This window comes from Lytechinus variegatus, chromosome 12 (assembly GCF_018143015.1).
Source record: "Lytechinus variegatus isolate NC3 chromosome 12, Lvar_3.0, whole genome shotgun sequence".
Classification (NCBI taxonomy): Eukaryota; Metazoa; Echinodermata; class Echinoidea; order Temnopleuroida; family Toxopneustidae; genus Lytechinus; species Lytechinus variegatus.
Window position 1 is genome coordinate 25,987,044 of NC_054751.1, and position 18,211 is coordinate 26,005,254.

At 36.5% G+C, this 18,211-nt stretch overlaps 1 protein-coding gene across 4 annotated transcripts in view; it reads left to right on the top strand.

Moving 5' to 3' along the window:
• The window catches only part of LOC121425692 (exocyst complex component 4-like), a 72,439-nt gene that overhangs the window by 5,436 nt on the left and 48,792 nt on the right, over nucleotides 1-18,211 (top strand). The window contains exons 1-3 of one of the 4 annotated variants that reach the window (XM_041621856.1): nucleotides 2,648-2,733; nucleotides 10,085-10,131; nucleotides 13,012-13,100. In XM_041621856.1, coding sequence (XP_041477790.1) covers nucleotides 2,695-2,733; nucleotides 10,085-10,131; nucleotides 13,012-13,100 — 175 coding nt within the window. In that variant the 5' untranslated portion in view covers nucleotides 2,648-2,694. Of the gene's footprint in view, nucleotides 1-2,647; nucleotides 2,734-7,728; nucleotides 9,570-10,084; nucleotides 10,132-13,011; nucleotides 13,101-18,211 lie in introns of those variants that run through there. The other 3 variants (XM_041621854.1, XM_041621857.1, XM_041621855.1) reach the window with 3 other exon arrangements.

Genomic DNA, 18,211 nt, shown 5'->3' on the forward strand with positions numbered 1-18,211 from the left:
TGTCCATAGCATTAATGATCGCAATATTCAAACGCTCATAACTTTCTCATTATTTGTCCGATTTTTCTCAAACTTTTGTTGATCTGTTTCTTTGATTTTTCTGTTTTCACAAAAGCTTTCATGTTCCAAAGGTTTCATTCTCCTTTAAGTAATAAAGTTAAGGCCTGATACTTGAAATTGAAAAGTGAAAAAAGATAGGGAATGGGAATTTTGTACCTGAATAAAGGGAAAACAAGACAAAAATGGAGGCTACAGCGATACAATACCTGGGGAGTGTTTAATGAAGGACTTGTCGGACATTTGAAAAGTCTTGTTTTATCTGAGAGTTACCATAGTGACAGTGCCTCACAGCCAATCAGAATCAAGGAAATTTGTCAGCTCTGACAACTATTTGGACGTAAATGTTGATGAAATGCTCTCCAGATCAAATAAGGTTTTTGACTGGCTTATTAGCTCTAGGAAAAACACCCAGTGAAAACAAGAACCATAATTAGCCCATCAATACTTGACTTTCCACACTTCACTTTTAATATACATATATGGAAATGGGTCCTGCTGTCTGTCATGTATGTAGAAGGAACAGTTTCTTCATAAATATGCTTCAGTAACTTCTATTATGAAATATGTTTACACAGTAATCGTGTATTTTTGAAAGAGAAAATAATCATTGTTTTAATATTTCAGTTAGAATGTAATTTGATTGCATTGCAATTTACAAAGAGAGTGAAACAATAAAATGTATTGGTTCCTCCATGGAGCTATACATGTAGCTCCATGGTTCCTCTTTGTACACCCTGTGCATTGATAACCTATAAACTGAGATATGGTTGATTTATTTTTATTAACTTATTTTTACATGCAAGTTAACTTAAATTGAAAATTTGCGCCAGAATAATCCATTAGTACAGTCTACAGTTAAAACAGGTGGGATTCCCTTGCTCCATATACAGACAGCTACTCTCTGTAGTCTGCACCCTATGTATGTATTTCATTCAGGCAGGAAATTGTTAATAATTGTCATTATTTGCATCCTAAACTGCAAATTCCTCAGGTCTGTGTTTTTATCTTGGATGTCCCTTGTTAAATGTTCTTTCATATGAATTCTACATTGTATCAGATGTAGGCTGTGCTGTATATTATGATGGTTTATCGTGATACATATACTGTAGGCCTTACATCTCCATATTTGTCCTGTTGAATACATGTCTGCAAAAATCTTCACATTGAAAAGATGATACAGTTAAAAATTGTTGTATTGATTGATACCCGATGCAAAGACATACTTATTTATTGGGTATGTTATTAAGAGTACTTCCATAGTAAATTATAGTTCACAGACTTATCCAAGGAAGTGTGAAATGTACTCGTATATGAGGGTTCTATAAATAAATAAATAAATAAATAGTTAGATAGATAGATAGATAAATAAATAAATAAACCAGGGTAATTAGGTCCTTAAAATGCTCAAAAGAACCCTAGCCAGAAAATCGAAAAGGAGCCCTTGGAAATTCTCTTCACTTCAATGTTAAAGCTTACTTTTAAGCAGTCTGAGGTTGTGAAAAGAAAATGTAACCTGGAAAAAAATTAAAGAACATATATCTTTTTTCCTGGTTCTTTTATATAGAGTTTAATATTTCTTGGTATTTTAAGCTTTTGTGCCTTGCAATTTCAATTTCCTTGAGCTTATTCACATTATGAGTTCACCTATAATCTATGCACTGTAAATTTCCACCAATGTTATCAAGAATTGGAATCATATCTTCCATCCTGTATGGGCAGATCTGAAACTTGGATTTGTGTGCATGTAGCAGAGCTTTCGTTTTGGGACCTCGTACTGCTTTGTGAAGCATATCCTGCGAGGGATCCTGCAATGCAGTAGCTTGTCTTCTGTCAACCGTAAGGAAAGCCAGGCTGTTCATGATGATTAGTCATCCTAGCCCTCATTCAACCCAGGAGCTCTATAGTATAAAATATAACACGCTTTGTACAGTCAGCTTTTATTTAAGCTATGCTTTAAACCATACAATCACATTGTGAAGATGAGATGCATGTTTGTTTATATTTTGTGTTATATGTTCAAGACACATTCATAGGCATGTAATGTAGGTATTACATGTATGTGCATAATATTATTCATCTACAGCATAGTTTTACAGTGTGTTTCATCAAAATGAAATAAATAAGGTCAATTTGTATTTTCACAGGTCTCTATTTATCCCAAACATGTATTTTATCAAACACATTGAGTTATTTCTCATAATAAATCTTTCCCCTTTATAAGATATGGAATACCCCTTTATAACAAAAGTTTTGCTCTAATTTGAGACTTTAAGGAATAAGAATACTATAATACAATTTGTGTCATTTTAGCAGAAGAGTTGCAGAAAGATTAAAAGGTGTTTAGTTTTTAAAATGATGAAGTAGAAATAAAATGAAGTCCATATTTCACATATCTGATTGGTAGAAAGTCAAGTTGGGATTGATTTATTGGGTTGGGATTAATTGTAAGACTTCCTGTGATGGCTCCTTCAACACTCTCTTTAATAATGAGCTGTCATGAATGATACATGATAATGTGGACTTCCCTTACGAGTGCTTCTGAATATATCAATTACACAAAGTCAAGAATGCATATATACTAGTGATTAAACTTGTCTGTGTACAGTGCAATATTATTAACCTAATAGTGCAGTCATGCTTTTTAAAAGCCTACTGTTGATTGCCCAAGGGACGGTGAGTTGTAAACACGCTTTATATTTTCTTGTTTTATTTATTCATTCATTTATTTATTTATTTATTCATTCATTTTATTGTATTTGTTTATTTGTTTGTTCAATCGTTCATTCATTCATGTGTTTATCTATTCATTTATTTATCTATTTATTTATTTATTTATTATGTATTTGTTTATTCATTTACTTTCTATACAAATGCAAGTAGGTTTATGTAAATGATACTTATACCTCCAGTACATGTACCTCAGATTTTGGATTGCTACTACTGTACTAGTAGCACTCACATTTCCTTTTCTTAAGAGACTGTCTGAAGTTTGGGAAAGAGCAAATAGAAATTTTATTCAAATCTCATAGCTTTATTTCCTTTTCATCCATTGTGAAAATTTGAATTTGATATATTATGTAGTAGATGAATTATTAAGCCCCCTCTTTCAGTAAGTATCATTCAGACATTGTGTGAGAAAGCTCTGAAATATTTTTGTGTAAAAAAGTCAACAGGATATGATATGATTAATGAAAATTAAATAATGATCTGGTATTTTTACCGTTTATCTTTTGCCTATTCAAAGGCTCACTATAGGCTGCAGTGTAGTATCATGTTCCATAATTATGGAGATAAGCTTATTTGGTTAGTGTATGTGCCATTTCCAGATTTGTGTATGAACACATGTACCACTGACTATTCATGACTTTTCATAGATGTTAGAGTGCAAAATAATCATAACTTAAAGTAATTTATTTTATTTTTGATTTATATTCATATTCCACAAGTCCTCAAAGTTCATAAAAAATTCATTTCCATTGAAAAAAAATACATCAACTACATATATGCAGTTTTGAAACGTAACAATAAAATGAAAAAAGTGGAGGGGCTGACTGAAAAGCAAACCTTTATTATGTACACCCCCTATCAAAATTTTATATAAGGGTAATATAATATAAATTTATCAAAATTCTATAAATTCATATAGATATTTTATATGCAAAGTAGGAGTTATTTGTTCCACATTACATCATGTATTTTCTGATTTTTCTCGTGGGCATACATGTACATATATGCTGGTCATGCAAAGGCTTCGACAAGTGTGATCTCGTTGTCTTCAGGAGAATAATAGGATTCATGGTAGACTGTGAAACCTTCTTCTTCATCATGAAAACCTTCAGAAGTTGAAGATAAAGTGACAATTGGACCATCTGGGTATTTAGTAGACTATTATACAATAGAGTGGTGGTTGGACCAAATTGCGAGTCAACCCATTTTGGTTAGCCATGATGGTGAGAAGCTATTAGTACATGAACAGTACTGTAGTAGTCGTTGTCTAGATCTGCTAAGATTGTGCATTCTGACAGTCTACAAGTATGCTTTAGAACCATACATACATACCTGAATACATGGTACATTTACATGTAAAGTTTAGAAAATTATTGAGACCAAACTTTTTTAATGTACGTGCACATGTTTGTAGAGTTCTGTTTTAAATGTTTGAAGTTAATTTTTTTTTAAATTCTCTTCTTTTTCATCTTTCATGCATTATCTGATGTACATGTATTCTTTCATTTGATCTTACAATGAATTTTTAAACTCAACATGATGATAATTTGTATTTTCTAGAACCAAAGCTTTATGGACTTAAATTCAACTTGACTTTCTTGTACCTGTGTGCTAGCATGCAGGTATTTGAGGTAACACAGGCCTACATGTAACTACAACTGGCAGGCCAAAGATATTCATTTGAGCCAACCCATAGCTCAATTTTTAAATTTTATATTGCTGATTGACAAAAATGAATGAATATGACTGACAATCTAAGTTATCTAACACTGATTCTAGGGAGGGTACCTACTGAACTTCCTTTTTCCAAATTGGAAAGATATATCACCACTATGGAACTATATTTTTACTTGCGGAAGAATTAGGGCCGTTTTACTCTCTCAAGTGATGAATTTGATCCCATCAGGTGTAGTCTTCATAAATGCTGATTCATTTTCAAAATGAGCCGGTCAAGGTACCCTTTGCTGGTCAGATATGGAATGTCAGACATTTATCCTATCCTCTGGTAGTAAACATTCAACCCTTGAATTTCCTCCTTATTTTCTATGAATTCTTTTTAAGTGCCACTTTAACACACGAGTCTATGGGGAATGAATTAGGCCTGTGATACCTTGATCATTCACACTAAGGTATGTGGAATGCTGCCATCTTGTGATAATAAGTGGAAGCTTTTTGATGTACAGTGTTCCGGGGGGGGGGGGGGGGGGGGGTGGCGCACTTCCATTCACAAGTGGATACCATGCGCGACCATGGGGTCTCGAAAAACACCCTAAACAAGTATTTTCCATATACATGTACTGAAAATGCACCCCTTAACAAGTAGTGGCATGTAAAACCCTACCCTTAACAAGTATTGGAAACAAAACAATACTTTTGGCAAGTATTCCCTGAATTTAACCCCTAAACAAGTACAGCAATATTTCAGTTGTCACAGACGTCGGTTTTACCTTTACCTATTGGGTTAGTACAGCCCCACCTCCCACACCTCGTGCAAATTTGACACTAAACAGGTAGCTTTCCTAGCGAAAATAGATACCCTTTTTCATTATTTTAGTGTTTTTGACACCCTTATTACGTTACGTACGTAACATGCCCCATCTTTAAAAAGACATCCTTTCACATGTTTTTTGGTCGCGCATGGTATCCACTCGTCAATGTAAGTGCCCCCCCCTGGGCAGTGTTGCAGGGAGAAAGCCCCATTATAAAATTATGTTGCATCATGTTGATGTGAAAATCGAAGAAGCAACATTGAAAATTTATAATATATCTTGAATGTGTATAAGTGATTACCTGCTGGGTTTTGATGTGCATCCTATAATTTCTTTTATTTAATTTTCTTTTATTTTTTTGCAGCATACAAAGCCCCACCCCCTGAAAACCCAATGCAACGCACATGTTGATCATTTTTACCTCTAATGATGTCACAGGAAGGAGAAATACACTATTAAGCATAACAATAGTTTTGACAATATTTACTATGCAACTTGCCATAACTAACAATGGCATCGCAAGTCTTCATACAATACCACCTCAGTCACAACCTTTTTGTGATTAAATTTTTTTTTTAAAACATTTTTGACAATGCAGTAACTACAGTATGACAGTTTAAATGATATAAAATATATAATTCACATTTAAATTTTTTCCCCTTATTTCAAATTTGAGGAAGAAATTATGTTATTAACTTCAGATTAAAGGGTAGTAGTAATCTTAAGGGGGTTCATGGAGATTTTTAACATGTTCTTATCACCCATGAAACCATTACCACCACTGTTGCTGCCACTAAGTTTTCTTTTTCACTTTAATACTGTACATAGGGGTGCAGCCCCCTTCCAAGAAAATAAATTTAAAAACACTTAAAATAGGAGGATATTGGATGATCTAACAAATAAACAAGGCTTTAATTGTGATAATAATAATAATTCATCAATATTTGGATTAATTTTTTTCTGCCATTTTTACATTAATTGTTTTTGTCAGAGTGAAATATCCAATTAAACTCATGAGCCTAGAGTGTAAATAACTGTGTGGCGTGTGACCTGTGTACAGTGCATTTCATTATTTAGAAATAGATAATGCAATCCTGCCATCTATTGCTGAAACTATGCCAGGACAAATACTATCAATGGATTTCTTGTTCACTTGAAATATCAGTTATATGTATGCACTGTACGTCATTGGAATATTTTACACTGAAAATGGAAAAAAAAAGTACTTTGTTCACAGTTGCTATTAAAATGAATGTATAGTACAGTGTATACAATACATAATACATGTAGGTGGGCAAATAGCTACAAAAATAAATGTACAGATAAGTCTCTAGTAAAAAAATCACCCATTTAAAATTCAAAGCAATTTTTCAGACAAAAATATGAACTTATGCATTGACTTCTTCAAAGTTGAATGTTGCCTATAAAGTCAAACTCAATTCTCAAAAGTATCAAGTAAGGAGTGCTGTCTAGCAATGCTTAACTCAAAATGAGTGAATAGACATGTAGGGTATATAATTCTTTTTGGTCATTAATTTCTGCATTTAGTACTGATACAGACAGGGGAAGCATATTAGAATATCATAAAATATGTTATGGAGATAGAACTGCATGATTGTATCTATGTATAAGGTTAAAGAGAGATACCCTGTGCCTTCTGTTTTCATAGACCCATTCTCATTACACTTTCTTCAACTATACTGGAAACTGGTTCAGGAAGCCAGTTTGGAAGATTTTCTTGCTACATGTAGCATTCACATTTGATCACCCTAAAGTGTTTTTCAAAATCACTTCACGTAAAGCAATCTTGTTGCTATGGGAACGCTCTCAGTGGGATGACACGTTTCGCGCAAAATTTGAAACCGCAGTGTAGGCATTCTAAACACAGTGTGTAAAGTAGCACGCTCAAAATGTGCGAAGATCGCTTCCCGAAAAAACAGTTCTGTCCTCAGTCTAAAACCAGTTTAACGAGGCAAAGCGATTTTGAAAACTACATCGCGAGGTGGTTTTATGAACCGGTTCGGAAGATTGTTTTTAAGATCGCTTCGACCGTTCTCATTACACGTTAAACTAGTTTCCAGTAAACTAGTTTTTAATAGGAAGGTAGTGAGAACGGTGTCATAGAGTGATGCTTTTGAACATTTGAGTGTGTTCTTTCATACACTTTTATATATCTTCTGGTAGATATTGGTATGTTCATGCGCAAAATGCTAATGGCAAAAGTTCTTTTGATAGGTTTCAATACCAAATTGCACACTGAGAAACACATCGTCTAACACCTTTATGAAGGTAATAACAGTTTGTCCATTCAAGTCTGGAAATAACCCAAAGCATAGTGACAGGACCAGTGACAGGATCTATCAACTCTGTGTCACACTTAGCCACAACATATAGCTCTCCAAAGGAAGTGAAAAGACAACAGGGGGAAAATGAATATTGTTACTCACCTAACGACGGCACAGAGGCCAGCCCGTTGCCCGTTATTCTTGTTGTCACCCATGGTGAGAAAGTGTGTCATCCTTCAATAACTACTGCGGATAGAGACAACTGAGAGAGTAGCAATTCCTGAGAGTGAACAGAAATGCTGAGAGCTGAAGAGCGGCATGCGGCTGTGGTTCTCGAATTGTAGAGCTTGTCCGCAAGGCTACAATCCTTTTGTGGCATTGTGTCAAACACATCCGCAGCTATAGAACATGCCATGGACAAGGGAGTCAGGAAATCAAACTTGGCAATAAGCAGACGAGGTCGACTGAATCGATGGCTGAACACCAAGAAGCCAACCTGGCATGGTGTGTACATGTAGCTAATACAGCGCTTTAAAAAACCTTTGTTTCCTGAGCAAAGGATTTCCTCTGAAAGGATGTTCAACATTTTCCTGCCCTGCTCTGCAACCATTAAAAGTTTTATCGGAAAAGTGCTCTGAAGTGGGTGTGGGTGAAGGCTCTTGAAGTTTCCCTGTGTAGTTTTAATCAGCGCTTTTAACCAGCATTTGGCAACTTCCTGATGCAGATGTTTATCTTGTTGATGTCCCTCGGTCAGAGCGAGTGGTTACTTGTATAGGGTGTTCCTCTCTGCATGTGCGATGTAGTTGGAACAATTGCATGCTGTACACATGAGAACAGTCTGCAGAGCAGACAAACCAGAGACATAACTATATATCAGCTCTTCAAATCATCAGAGCATAGATGGACTTGAGTCGCGTTGCCATGCAGATCTGCGGATAGTATTCTCTGTCCTTTTGGATCAGACATTCGGAGAAACCGAGGCCTATGAAATGGATTATTGGATTAATTGATAGGATTATCCATGTTGATTGTTTTTGTTGATGAGGATTTCCAAGCAGGATCATGGCCATGCAAAAGCAGAGCTTGTTGTAATAACCATTTTGGATTGTCATGTTCTACACAATGTTCACAATACGGAGGAGACTGACCCACTAGTGTCTATTAATGATTGTCACTGGAAATGTGCTGGTGGGTGCTTCCCTAGACCAACATGCACTTCAAGTTAACGTGTAATTGATAAGGAATTATGAAAGAATGTCATGGACCATAGCCTCTACTTTACAAGCCAGTGTTTAATATGGATATCATTTAATGAATACCAGAGCTGTAGAGAGTGTCCGGTCACCACCATCCTTATTTGTCTTGAAGTTGCAAAACTTAAAGTTTGGAAATTTAAAGTGAATGTTGATAGCTTCATCATACCAATGATCAATAAGCATTGGTGTGGCAAAGTGAGGAATTATATTTGAGTGGCCCAGAGATTTGAATTGAAGATTGCCACCTGTTTCTTCGTAGAGATCAGAGTCAAGAGAAGTGTTCAGTCATCGTCTTTTTAGAACTACATGTACGTGTAATTACCAAGTGAATCAAAATGGAGGATTCTACCCCAAGCAGGACTAGTCAGAGTTTCAGAAACAAACAACTGAATCGCTTATCGGGTGTCTTCAAGCCCATGTCGAAGAACAGACCCATGAGCACGGGGAGCTCGAGTCTCTTTCGCAAGCCCAGCTTCACGGGACATTTCTCCCGCGGCAATAGCAGCAGTAGCAGCACAAGTAGCAGTAGCAGCAGCAGAGGGAGCAGCGGAGGGGGGAGTAGCGGCTTAGGGAGTGGCTTAGGGATCAGTGGAGGGTTCAGTAGATGGTCCTCAAGGGAGGGGTCCAAGAAGAGACAGGCCCCACCCCCTCCGGAAAGCCCAGGGGGATCCCCGAGGAGGACGGGAACTAGGTCTTCCGGGTATAAGCCGGTCTTGAGGATGGTTAAAACCAAACCAAGACTAAAAGGTTTGGTAAGATTATATAGAAATTATATTTCCAAACTATTCATGTTTGAATTGAATGATTCAAGAGGTGCCAAATCCTTTGCCTACATTGTCTGAATATTACTGTTTTTTACAACACTATATGTACAATGTAGATGGTAACGTTTTTCAGAGACGGACATATAGATCTACACACTTTTCATGACTCTCTTGCGATGTTTGCACCAAGTTGGATTTTTGCATGGCTCTTTTTTGCAGTATATCGAGAAATATCCATATAGGTGAAAATAACCACTTTACTATGTATTATGTATTAAAATGATAATGATACTGAGTTTACTATGACACACATGACTTAGGTCTTCATTTCAGTATCTTTTCTGATGTGTATTTTGATGCTTTTTTACTGCTTTCACTTCAATATTTAATATTTTAATCCATTTTACTCTAGTCTCATTCTTGAGATGCTATACATGTAAATTTTGTATGACTTTTACTTTAAATCAATCTGATTCATAATCTTCTCCTTTGTCTCATTTCAGTCTGGGACTGGTCTGTTGATGTCAGTCATTAGAACACTATCTGCAAGGTATGTACTACTGAAACTGAAAAGATTTTACAGTATACAAATAGCGAATAGGCCTGAGTGGGATGATGCAAGATTTCGCAGAGGTGAAAGAAAGATGCTTTATTCAACCAGGCGTTAGCCGAGTTGAATAGAGCATTTCTTTCATCGAATGCGAAATCTCGCACCATTGCACCAATAAGAATGTTCGCTATTTGAGTTGTACAATGCCTCGGAATCTAGCGAAAATATGAAAAACAAGAGTTTTTCCCTGCAGTAATCTATGAAAAGGGAGGATAAATATTGAAAGCGAAAAGCAAATTCCCACAAGTGCACATGATCTTGGACAGCATTGCGCATTTAGCCAGCAGGCTATACGCGCATTGTCACCTTTAATACTGAGCACAATGAATTAAATTGTATTGTGACGTCACCTCCTAAAGCTGTGCAATGGTACATTTTGAATGGTACGTCTTGTGTGCAACGGCACGAATGTGTGACATTCAGCCTCCCATTTGTTCGCGTACAACAAGCTAAAAGTAGGCGTTGTACAATAAATCATGTTTTTGCCCTTTGGGATTTGCTTCAATCATGCAACATCTTTAAGTTTCTTCTTTTTAAAGATAACATTCATGCTCTCAAGTTTCAATGCACATCGAGAATGGATAATGGAAAAGCACTATAAAATTGTCAACTAGTTTTATATGTTAATTTACTAGTGTATAAATTTCAAAATGCCAGAAAATGGAAATATTGAGAATTGAGATAGATGATTTACAGTAGAAATTGAAAGTTCTAAATAATGTTCAGAGTGGAACCTTTACAGTATGTTTACAAATATTATTTCAGATCTAGCATTTCCTATTCAAGATCATTCATGAACAAAATTGTATTGCCTTTGAAAATGAACTGAGCTACAATGATTATGTATATATTGTGTCGTACATGTATGTTTGGTTTGGGCTGGCATTTTTAGTGACTTCATGACTAATGACGGACATTCTAATGTATGTTCTATTGAAAAAGGTGCTATCCAAAGGTTCAGTTGTCACCTATTTATACAGTTGTCAATGTTAGAGGTCATGTATTCATATGCATGTACATCTCTTTCTGCTTGAAGTGTAAGAGTTGTGTAATAAAAGAAAGGTAAAAAAAATTCACTGAACATTTGCTGAAAAATATCCCCCCAAATAATGTACAAGATCTAAAATGTAAATGAATTTACACAATTGCTGTTTTTTATTCAATAGGAGGTACTGTAGGGGATGGGATGTGATGTGAGATAGTTTGACAAAGGGCAGAAGATTTTGAGCAAGAATTTATATTACATTGGATGGCTCAGTAAGGAATACCAGAAATATTTGCCCTAACAAGTGGAATATTTCTGGTATTCTGTGAAATAAGGCAATGCAATACACGTATGATGATTTATCCCAACATTACCCCCCCCCCAAAAAAAAAGGAGGACAATTTTGCTTGAACAAGTCTTGTCACTTACCCCCGGGGGGGGGGGGCACTTACATTGACGAGTGGATATCATGCGCGAACAAAAAAACACGTAAAAAGGATGTCTTTTTCAAGATAGGGCACGTTACGTACGTAACTTGATAAGGGTGTCCAAAACACAAAAATAATGAAAAAAGGGTATCTATTTCGCTAGGAAAGCTACGAGTTTAGGGTCACATTTGCGGGGATGATAAAACAAAATGCTTTATAAAGGATGTCCGATTTAATCATTTGCCCCAACACTGCGTGTTTAGAGTCCGATTTGCGCGAGGTGAAAGATGGGGCCGTACTATTGGTGTGGTAAAACCGATGACCGACGTCGACGGACATAACAATAAAATATCGCTGTACTTGTTTAGGGGTTCATTTCAGGGAATACTTGCCAAGAGTATTGTTTTGTTTCCAATACTTGTTAAGGGTAGGGTTTCACACGCCAATACTTGTTAAGGGGTGCATTTTCAGAATATGGAATATACGTGTTTAGGGTGCTTTTCGAGATCCCTTGGTTGCGCATGGTATCCACTCGTCAATGGAGGTGGCCCCCTGGGCACTTACTTCAATAATAGAAAAGCGACAAATTTCATTATGATGTCATTAAGTATCATTGTGCTCTATGCTGCGTATCCCATTGCATTCATTGTTGTACGTGTTGCGCTTTAGACTGTTGAATACTCTCATATTCGACAACAAGTTTTGTACATGAGCCTGTGGGATATTCGTTGGATTTTGGTCCTTTTATGAATACGCTCTCATATTCAATGTGCAATTGATGTAGACCAAAATATGCATTTTTATAGATGTATTATTTGAAGCATCGCGATTGGCCAATAAGCGTCACATGACATCCAACTTTTTTTGAGCATTGCACGGCAGTGCAGAAAGGTGTGCAACGAAAATTGACATTACACGCTCAAACAGAACAGTGCGGTAGAAGTCCCGGGAGAAGTCTAACAAAAGTGTACTGTAACTTTTCAAGAATTTGTTTCTGTGTTGCTATTTTATAAAACAAATAATGCACTTGCTCTGTCATGTGTAAAAGTAAATGCAGAGAAAGCTCAGTTTCTTCAGATGGTGCACACTGGGCACTCGCCACCAGCGGCTCGTGCACAGTGCGGCACCTATTTAAAGAAACCTTGCGTGCTCTGCATTTCCACTAACGCACTCAGCTGCATGCATTATTTGTATAGTAATGCATCTCTAAATGCTATTTTATTATAACAGGGTTTAAAGCAGTGTTTAAATATGTTTATCTAGTCATGCTGTGACTCAGGAACACTGATATATTTTTTAACACACAACATCATATAAAGATCTAGTTCATATGATAGATGTAGCTAATTATGTTTGCATGATGAATCATTTATTTTGTTTTCCCCCTTCTTGCCCTCCGTATGACAGCGAGGATGAGCAGCAGAGAGGTGTGGAGAAAGCAAGACTAGAGAAGGCATACAGGGAGTGTGACAGGAAACTTGATAAGCTTATTACAGGTGGGTCTATATGAAACCGTTTCCTCCAAATGTCTTGTCCATCATCGTAGTCTGTACCTTCCAAACATTAAACTTTAAAAGGTATTTTCCACTGAGAACCAGTGTACTGGTCTGGTAGGATGGGGGTTGAAGCCCCCCCCCCTTCCCACACACACACAGCAATAAGAACAACATGACACAAAACAAAATAAAATGAAATTATACAATTGCACAAAACATAAGTTTTTACAATGAATTGAATTATTATTTTCAACATCTTTTAACTAATTAAATATCTAATTGATGTTTCTTTTTATATTTATGACAAGGTATGGAATAATGTAAGTTTGGGGCCTTGTTTGTTTATTAGGTGGGTCTATCACAGCTAAACCGTTTCCTCCATGATATGTCTTGTCTGTCATCTTAGTCTCCCTTTCAAACATTCAAATGAGTGCTAAAGTAGAACCCCCCCCAAAAAAAAAGTTCAACAGTTTTCTTATTTTCGCAGTAAAATGTGCTATCTGAATGTATTATTCAACAAGATTTTCCTTGAATTATTTGAACATGTAGTCATTGGTGGTAAGTTTGAGGGAAATCCATCAAAAATCAAAACAAGTTATTAGTAAAGAATTATAAGTTTCCGATTTATGATGTCATATGGGACTAGCTTCCCCTGTATCGTGAATGTAAGAAATTTATGTCACTTTCTAAAAATATTCAAAAAATTGTTTTTATTGTACCTTCATTATATCAACAGACAAATGATTTTCACACCTGCTCCTGAGAGAAGCTCATTATTCAGTCATCAACCCTCAAAAATTGAAATTTTACATTTAATTTTACATAACATACAAGGCAGGTGCTTGGATATCACATCACAAATAAAAAATGACATTTCTAATATTTTTTTTTTTAAACAAACTTCATCAGGGTGAACTTCTTCCTTAATTCTTCTTAAAGCAATCATAATTGTGAGTGCTTTTAATATTAAAAGATGCATTCAAAATAAGAAAGAAGCCCAAAACCACCTTTAGGTTCAAACCTCTATCTTGGTTTGAAGGTGATGGCGATGAAACAACTATCTAGTCAAAGCTTATTAAAAAAAAAGATATATGGAGCGTTGTGGCCCAGTGGATTAGACTTTGAAACGGAGGGTCGTGGGTTCAAATCCCAGCCATGACGTAACTTCCTTCAGCAAGAAATTCATCCACTGTGTGCTGCACTCAACCCAGGTGATGTAAATGGGTACCGGCAGGAAGTAATTCCTCAAAAAGCTGTGTGCGCCTTAATCGGTTGCCTAGCTTAGCCGGGGTAATAATAATAGCAGTGCCTTTTTAAAGCGCCATGAGCACCGAAAGGTGGACCTGTGTGCTATATAAGTAGCCACCATTATTATTATTATTTTTATTATTATATAATGATGCATATCACAGAGGAAGTGGTAGTTAGGTTTATTATCTCAACTTTGATAATTGATAGCTCTATATTAAATTAAATGCGCTATATTAGAAGTTAGTAATCTGGTAATAGAAAAGTGCATACATTATCAATTGTTGCTAACTTGCCACATGTATTTTGAAAACATACCCAGGTTCACTTTGCCAAATTTACCAAAAATAATTAGGTAAACAGTGTTCGGTTCCCTGGAGACTTGCAAAAACACAACTAAATTATTGAAAAAAAGATAGAATCCATGTTTATGATTGGATGATAGTCAAGTTGTGTTTGATTCTTTTCAAGTTGCCATTGATTGCAACTATTCTTGCAACTGGTCTGCTTTCCAAGCTTTATCACAACAAGAGTTTCCTTCCTCATGTCGAAAATAGGAAATTTTTTCCCTAACATCTGTTTTCCCAAATCTGCTTTGCAAATATGGATGGAAATAATTTTGTTCTTGATAAGATTTAGTTTCCTTTTTAGAGATGTTTGAATTGTCAAGGCCAGAGCATGGCATGTGTTTCTATGTTCTGAATGGGTAGAACAGACAACCTGCCTTTTATGAACAGATGGAATAGTGGGGGACATCCCGATAGACCGCGGGTCCGATAGACCGCGGGTCCGATAGTCCGCGGGTTCGATAGACTGCGGGTCCGATAGTCCGCGGGTCCGATAGACCGCGGGTCCGTTAGACCGCGGGTCCGATAGACCGCGGGTCCGATATTCCGCAGTGCGTGTAAAATTATGATCAGATATATCATATGTCATCGAGAGGTCCAAAGGTCAAAGGATACGAGACCATGGGGTTCTATCAGGTGCGGATCCATGGGGGGGGCGAGGGGGAACGGCCTCACCCCCTCCCCTTCCCCCCGTTCAAAAAAAGAGGGGGAGAGGGGAAAAGGAGAGAATAAAAAGAGAGAGGAAGATTGGAAAAGAAGATAATAGAAAAGAGAGTAAGAGGGGGAAAGGATGACAAAGAAAAAGGGAGAAGAACATGGGAAAGAAGAGAAAAAAGAGAGGACGGAAAAGGAAGAGAAGAAAAGAAAGCTAGGAGAAAGGAAAAGGAGGAAAAAGAAGAAGTAAAAAGAGGAAGGAAGAGAATATTTAAATAAAGAGGAAGATGGGAAGAAAGATACGAAAAAGAGAGATAGAGGAAGAGGGGAAAAGAAGAGAATATAGAGAGAGAGAGAGTGGAAGGGGGAGGGAGAGAAGAAAAAAAAGACAAAAAAGGGGAAAGGAAAGAAAAGAAAAGAGTGATAAGTAATGGGGGAAAGAGAAAAAAAGAGGAAGAGGGAAAAGAAAAAAAAAAGAAAGGAAAAGAAGAAGAAAAAAAGGAAGAGAATAATATTAAAAAGAGAGAAAGATGGGAAGAAAGATAAAAAAAGGAGAGATGGAAATGAATGTCAAATGTCCCATTGGGGGATTTGAATCTCATCTTTTTAGGTTGGAATATCAAAAATTTTCAGTTTAATCGTTGAAATATGTATCGTATTGATGACTAACTTTTCGACCAGTCCATAATATTTAACATTTCTGCTCGCGCTTCGCGCTCATGGTAATTATCTAGTTACATACGCGTCCTGTTCAGGTTCTCAAACATTGCCCAGAATGTTAAATTTTCAGGACAATATACATGAAATTTAATTTTTAGCTTGCATATGGCTTATGAGATTAAAACACATTTATGTTGCTTATAAAGTAAATCTAGGAAATGACTGTGAGGACATGGGCGTTTGCCCCCCCCCCCCAACAAAAAAGAGAGAATCAAGGCTAAGAAAAAATAGAGAGAAAAGGAAAGGGATTAGGATGAAATATACTATTATTTTCCAAATATTATGTCAAAATCTATCACAACCTTGTATTTTTGTAATAAAAGTGTCAACATATTTGCTTGCTCGCTTCGCTCACTGCCAACTTCTTATTAATTTTATGCGATACGCCATATCGAGCCCCCTCGAAATTGTTGGCTCATTATGGCACTTGGACAAATCAACTTTGAGCGGCCGATCGGGGAAAATATGGGTGAAAAAATGGCCCCTCCCCCTATTGGCGGAAGCTGGGTCCGTCCCTGACTTAGGCTTTCAGGATTAAATACAGGAAAATTCTATTTAAAAAATCAGATCGCGCTTCGCGTTCTCATTATTTATTTAGGCCTTGCGAGATACCTCAATGTTTTTTTCAAGAATAAAATCTCAGATTTTCTTTAACGTCTACCCCCCCCCCATTTCATTTATTTTTTATCTTGGTGCCCTTGCCCCCCCCTGCACCCATGCTGAATAAATACGCTACTGATGGGGATAATAAGTCGAGATTGCATATTTCCTAGAGGTTATCATTGATAATATTGAAGGGTATACTAAAACAACAGTACAGAAACTACAGCTCCCGTTCACAATTCTAGTAGGGCCTACTCTGGTGAGAAGTTAAACCAAATTGAACCCCCCCCCCTTCGCGCTCCCATTGATATTACATCATGGGCGGAAATCCCAGGGGGGACGTGTCCCACCTACTCAAAATAGTAGGGGGACACAATATCAAATGTCCCCCTACTATTTTGGTCTTTGATAATCATAGAAATACATCATTCTAAATCGAAATAAAACATGCATTTTGGGACGAGATGACCTTACTTTGGAGTTGATAACCTTTTTTTCCCCACCCTTGTCCCCATAGGCGGATCCAGGGGGCCGAGCCCCCCCCCCCTTGGCGGAGCAAAAAAAGAAAAAAAAGGAAAGAAAGAAGGAAAAGGATGAAAAAAGAGAGGAGAAAAGGAAGACAAAGACGACGAAGGCATAAAATAAGATGAGGGGAAGACTTGGAAAATAAAAAGAATCTTTCGTGCAACTATATAAAACTTTCGCTCGCGCTTCGCGCTCACATTGCCTATTAGGTGATTTACATATCTTGTTCAATATGGAGTTCGAATATCAAGTTTGGAAGTCAATATACAACACATATTTCACCTCGGAAATCTAACTTTCATTATTTTGTGTAATTTACAATTGGTTTTTAAAAAGTGCTCTGTAAAAATGTCAATTTTATGGTTTGAATGTTAACATTTGCTGCTTGCGCTACGCGCTCGCAAATTTTGATTTATCAGGTACCTATATTTTTGTGTAATCCATAAAGTTTTCAAAATATCCCTTTTCTGGTCTGATTGTTAAGACGCATCAGCTAGCGCGCTGCACGCTCGCATTTTGATTGGCGAGTTATATAAATGTTTCAATTTTGTTTATACAACAAACTACTTAAAATCCCCTTTTCATGACAGTTTATCAAAAATTATAGCTCGCGACTTGCGCTCGCATTAATGGTTAAAAATATATAAACTGATGCATCCTATTCATAATCACAAAAGTGAAATGTCCAGTTTTATGCCATGATATCATCAGATTTTGCGCCCTCATTAGGCATTAATAAATATGATATCAATTTAATAATTGAATTGTCCCTTTGTTTCATCTCGCGCTTATTAAGATGAATAGGAAGATAGTCATCATTTTCATATGATGGCATGTCGTAAGGATGTCCCGGTCCTATATCAAAACTCAAAGTAATAATAATATCAGCTCTTTTTTAAGTGCGATCCATATCAACCTTACAATTTTTCTACTAAGTGCTAGAAATATTAAGCTGAAATTGACTCCTTTTTTCAGATCGGACTATCAAAGTTTCATGATTTTCATGATTAAAGT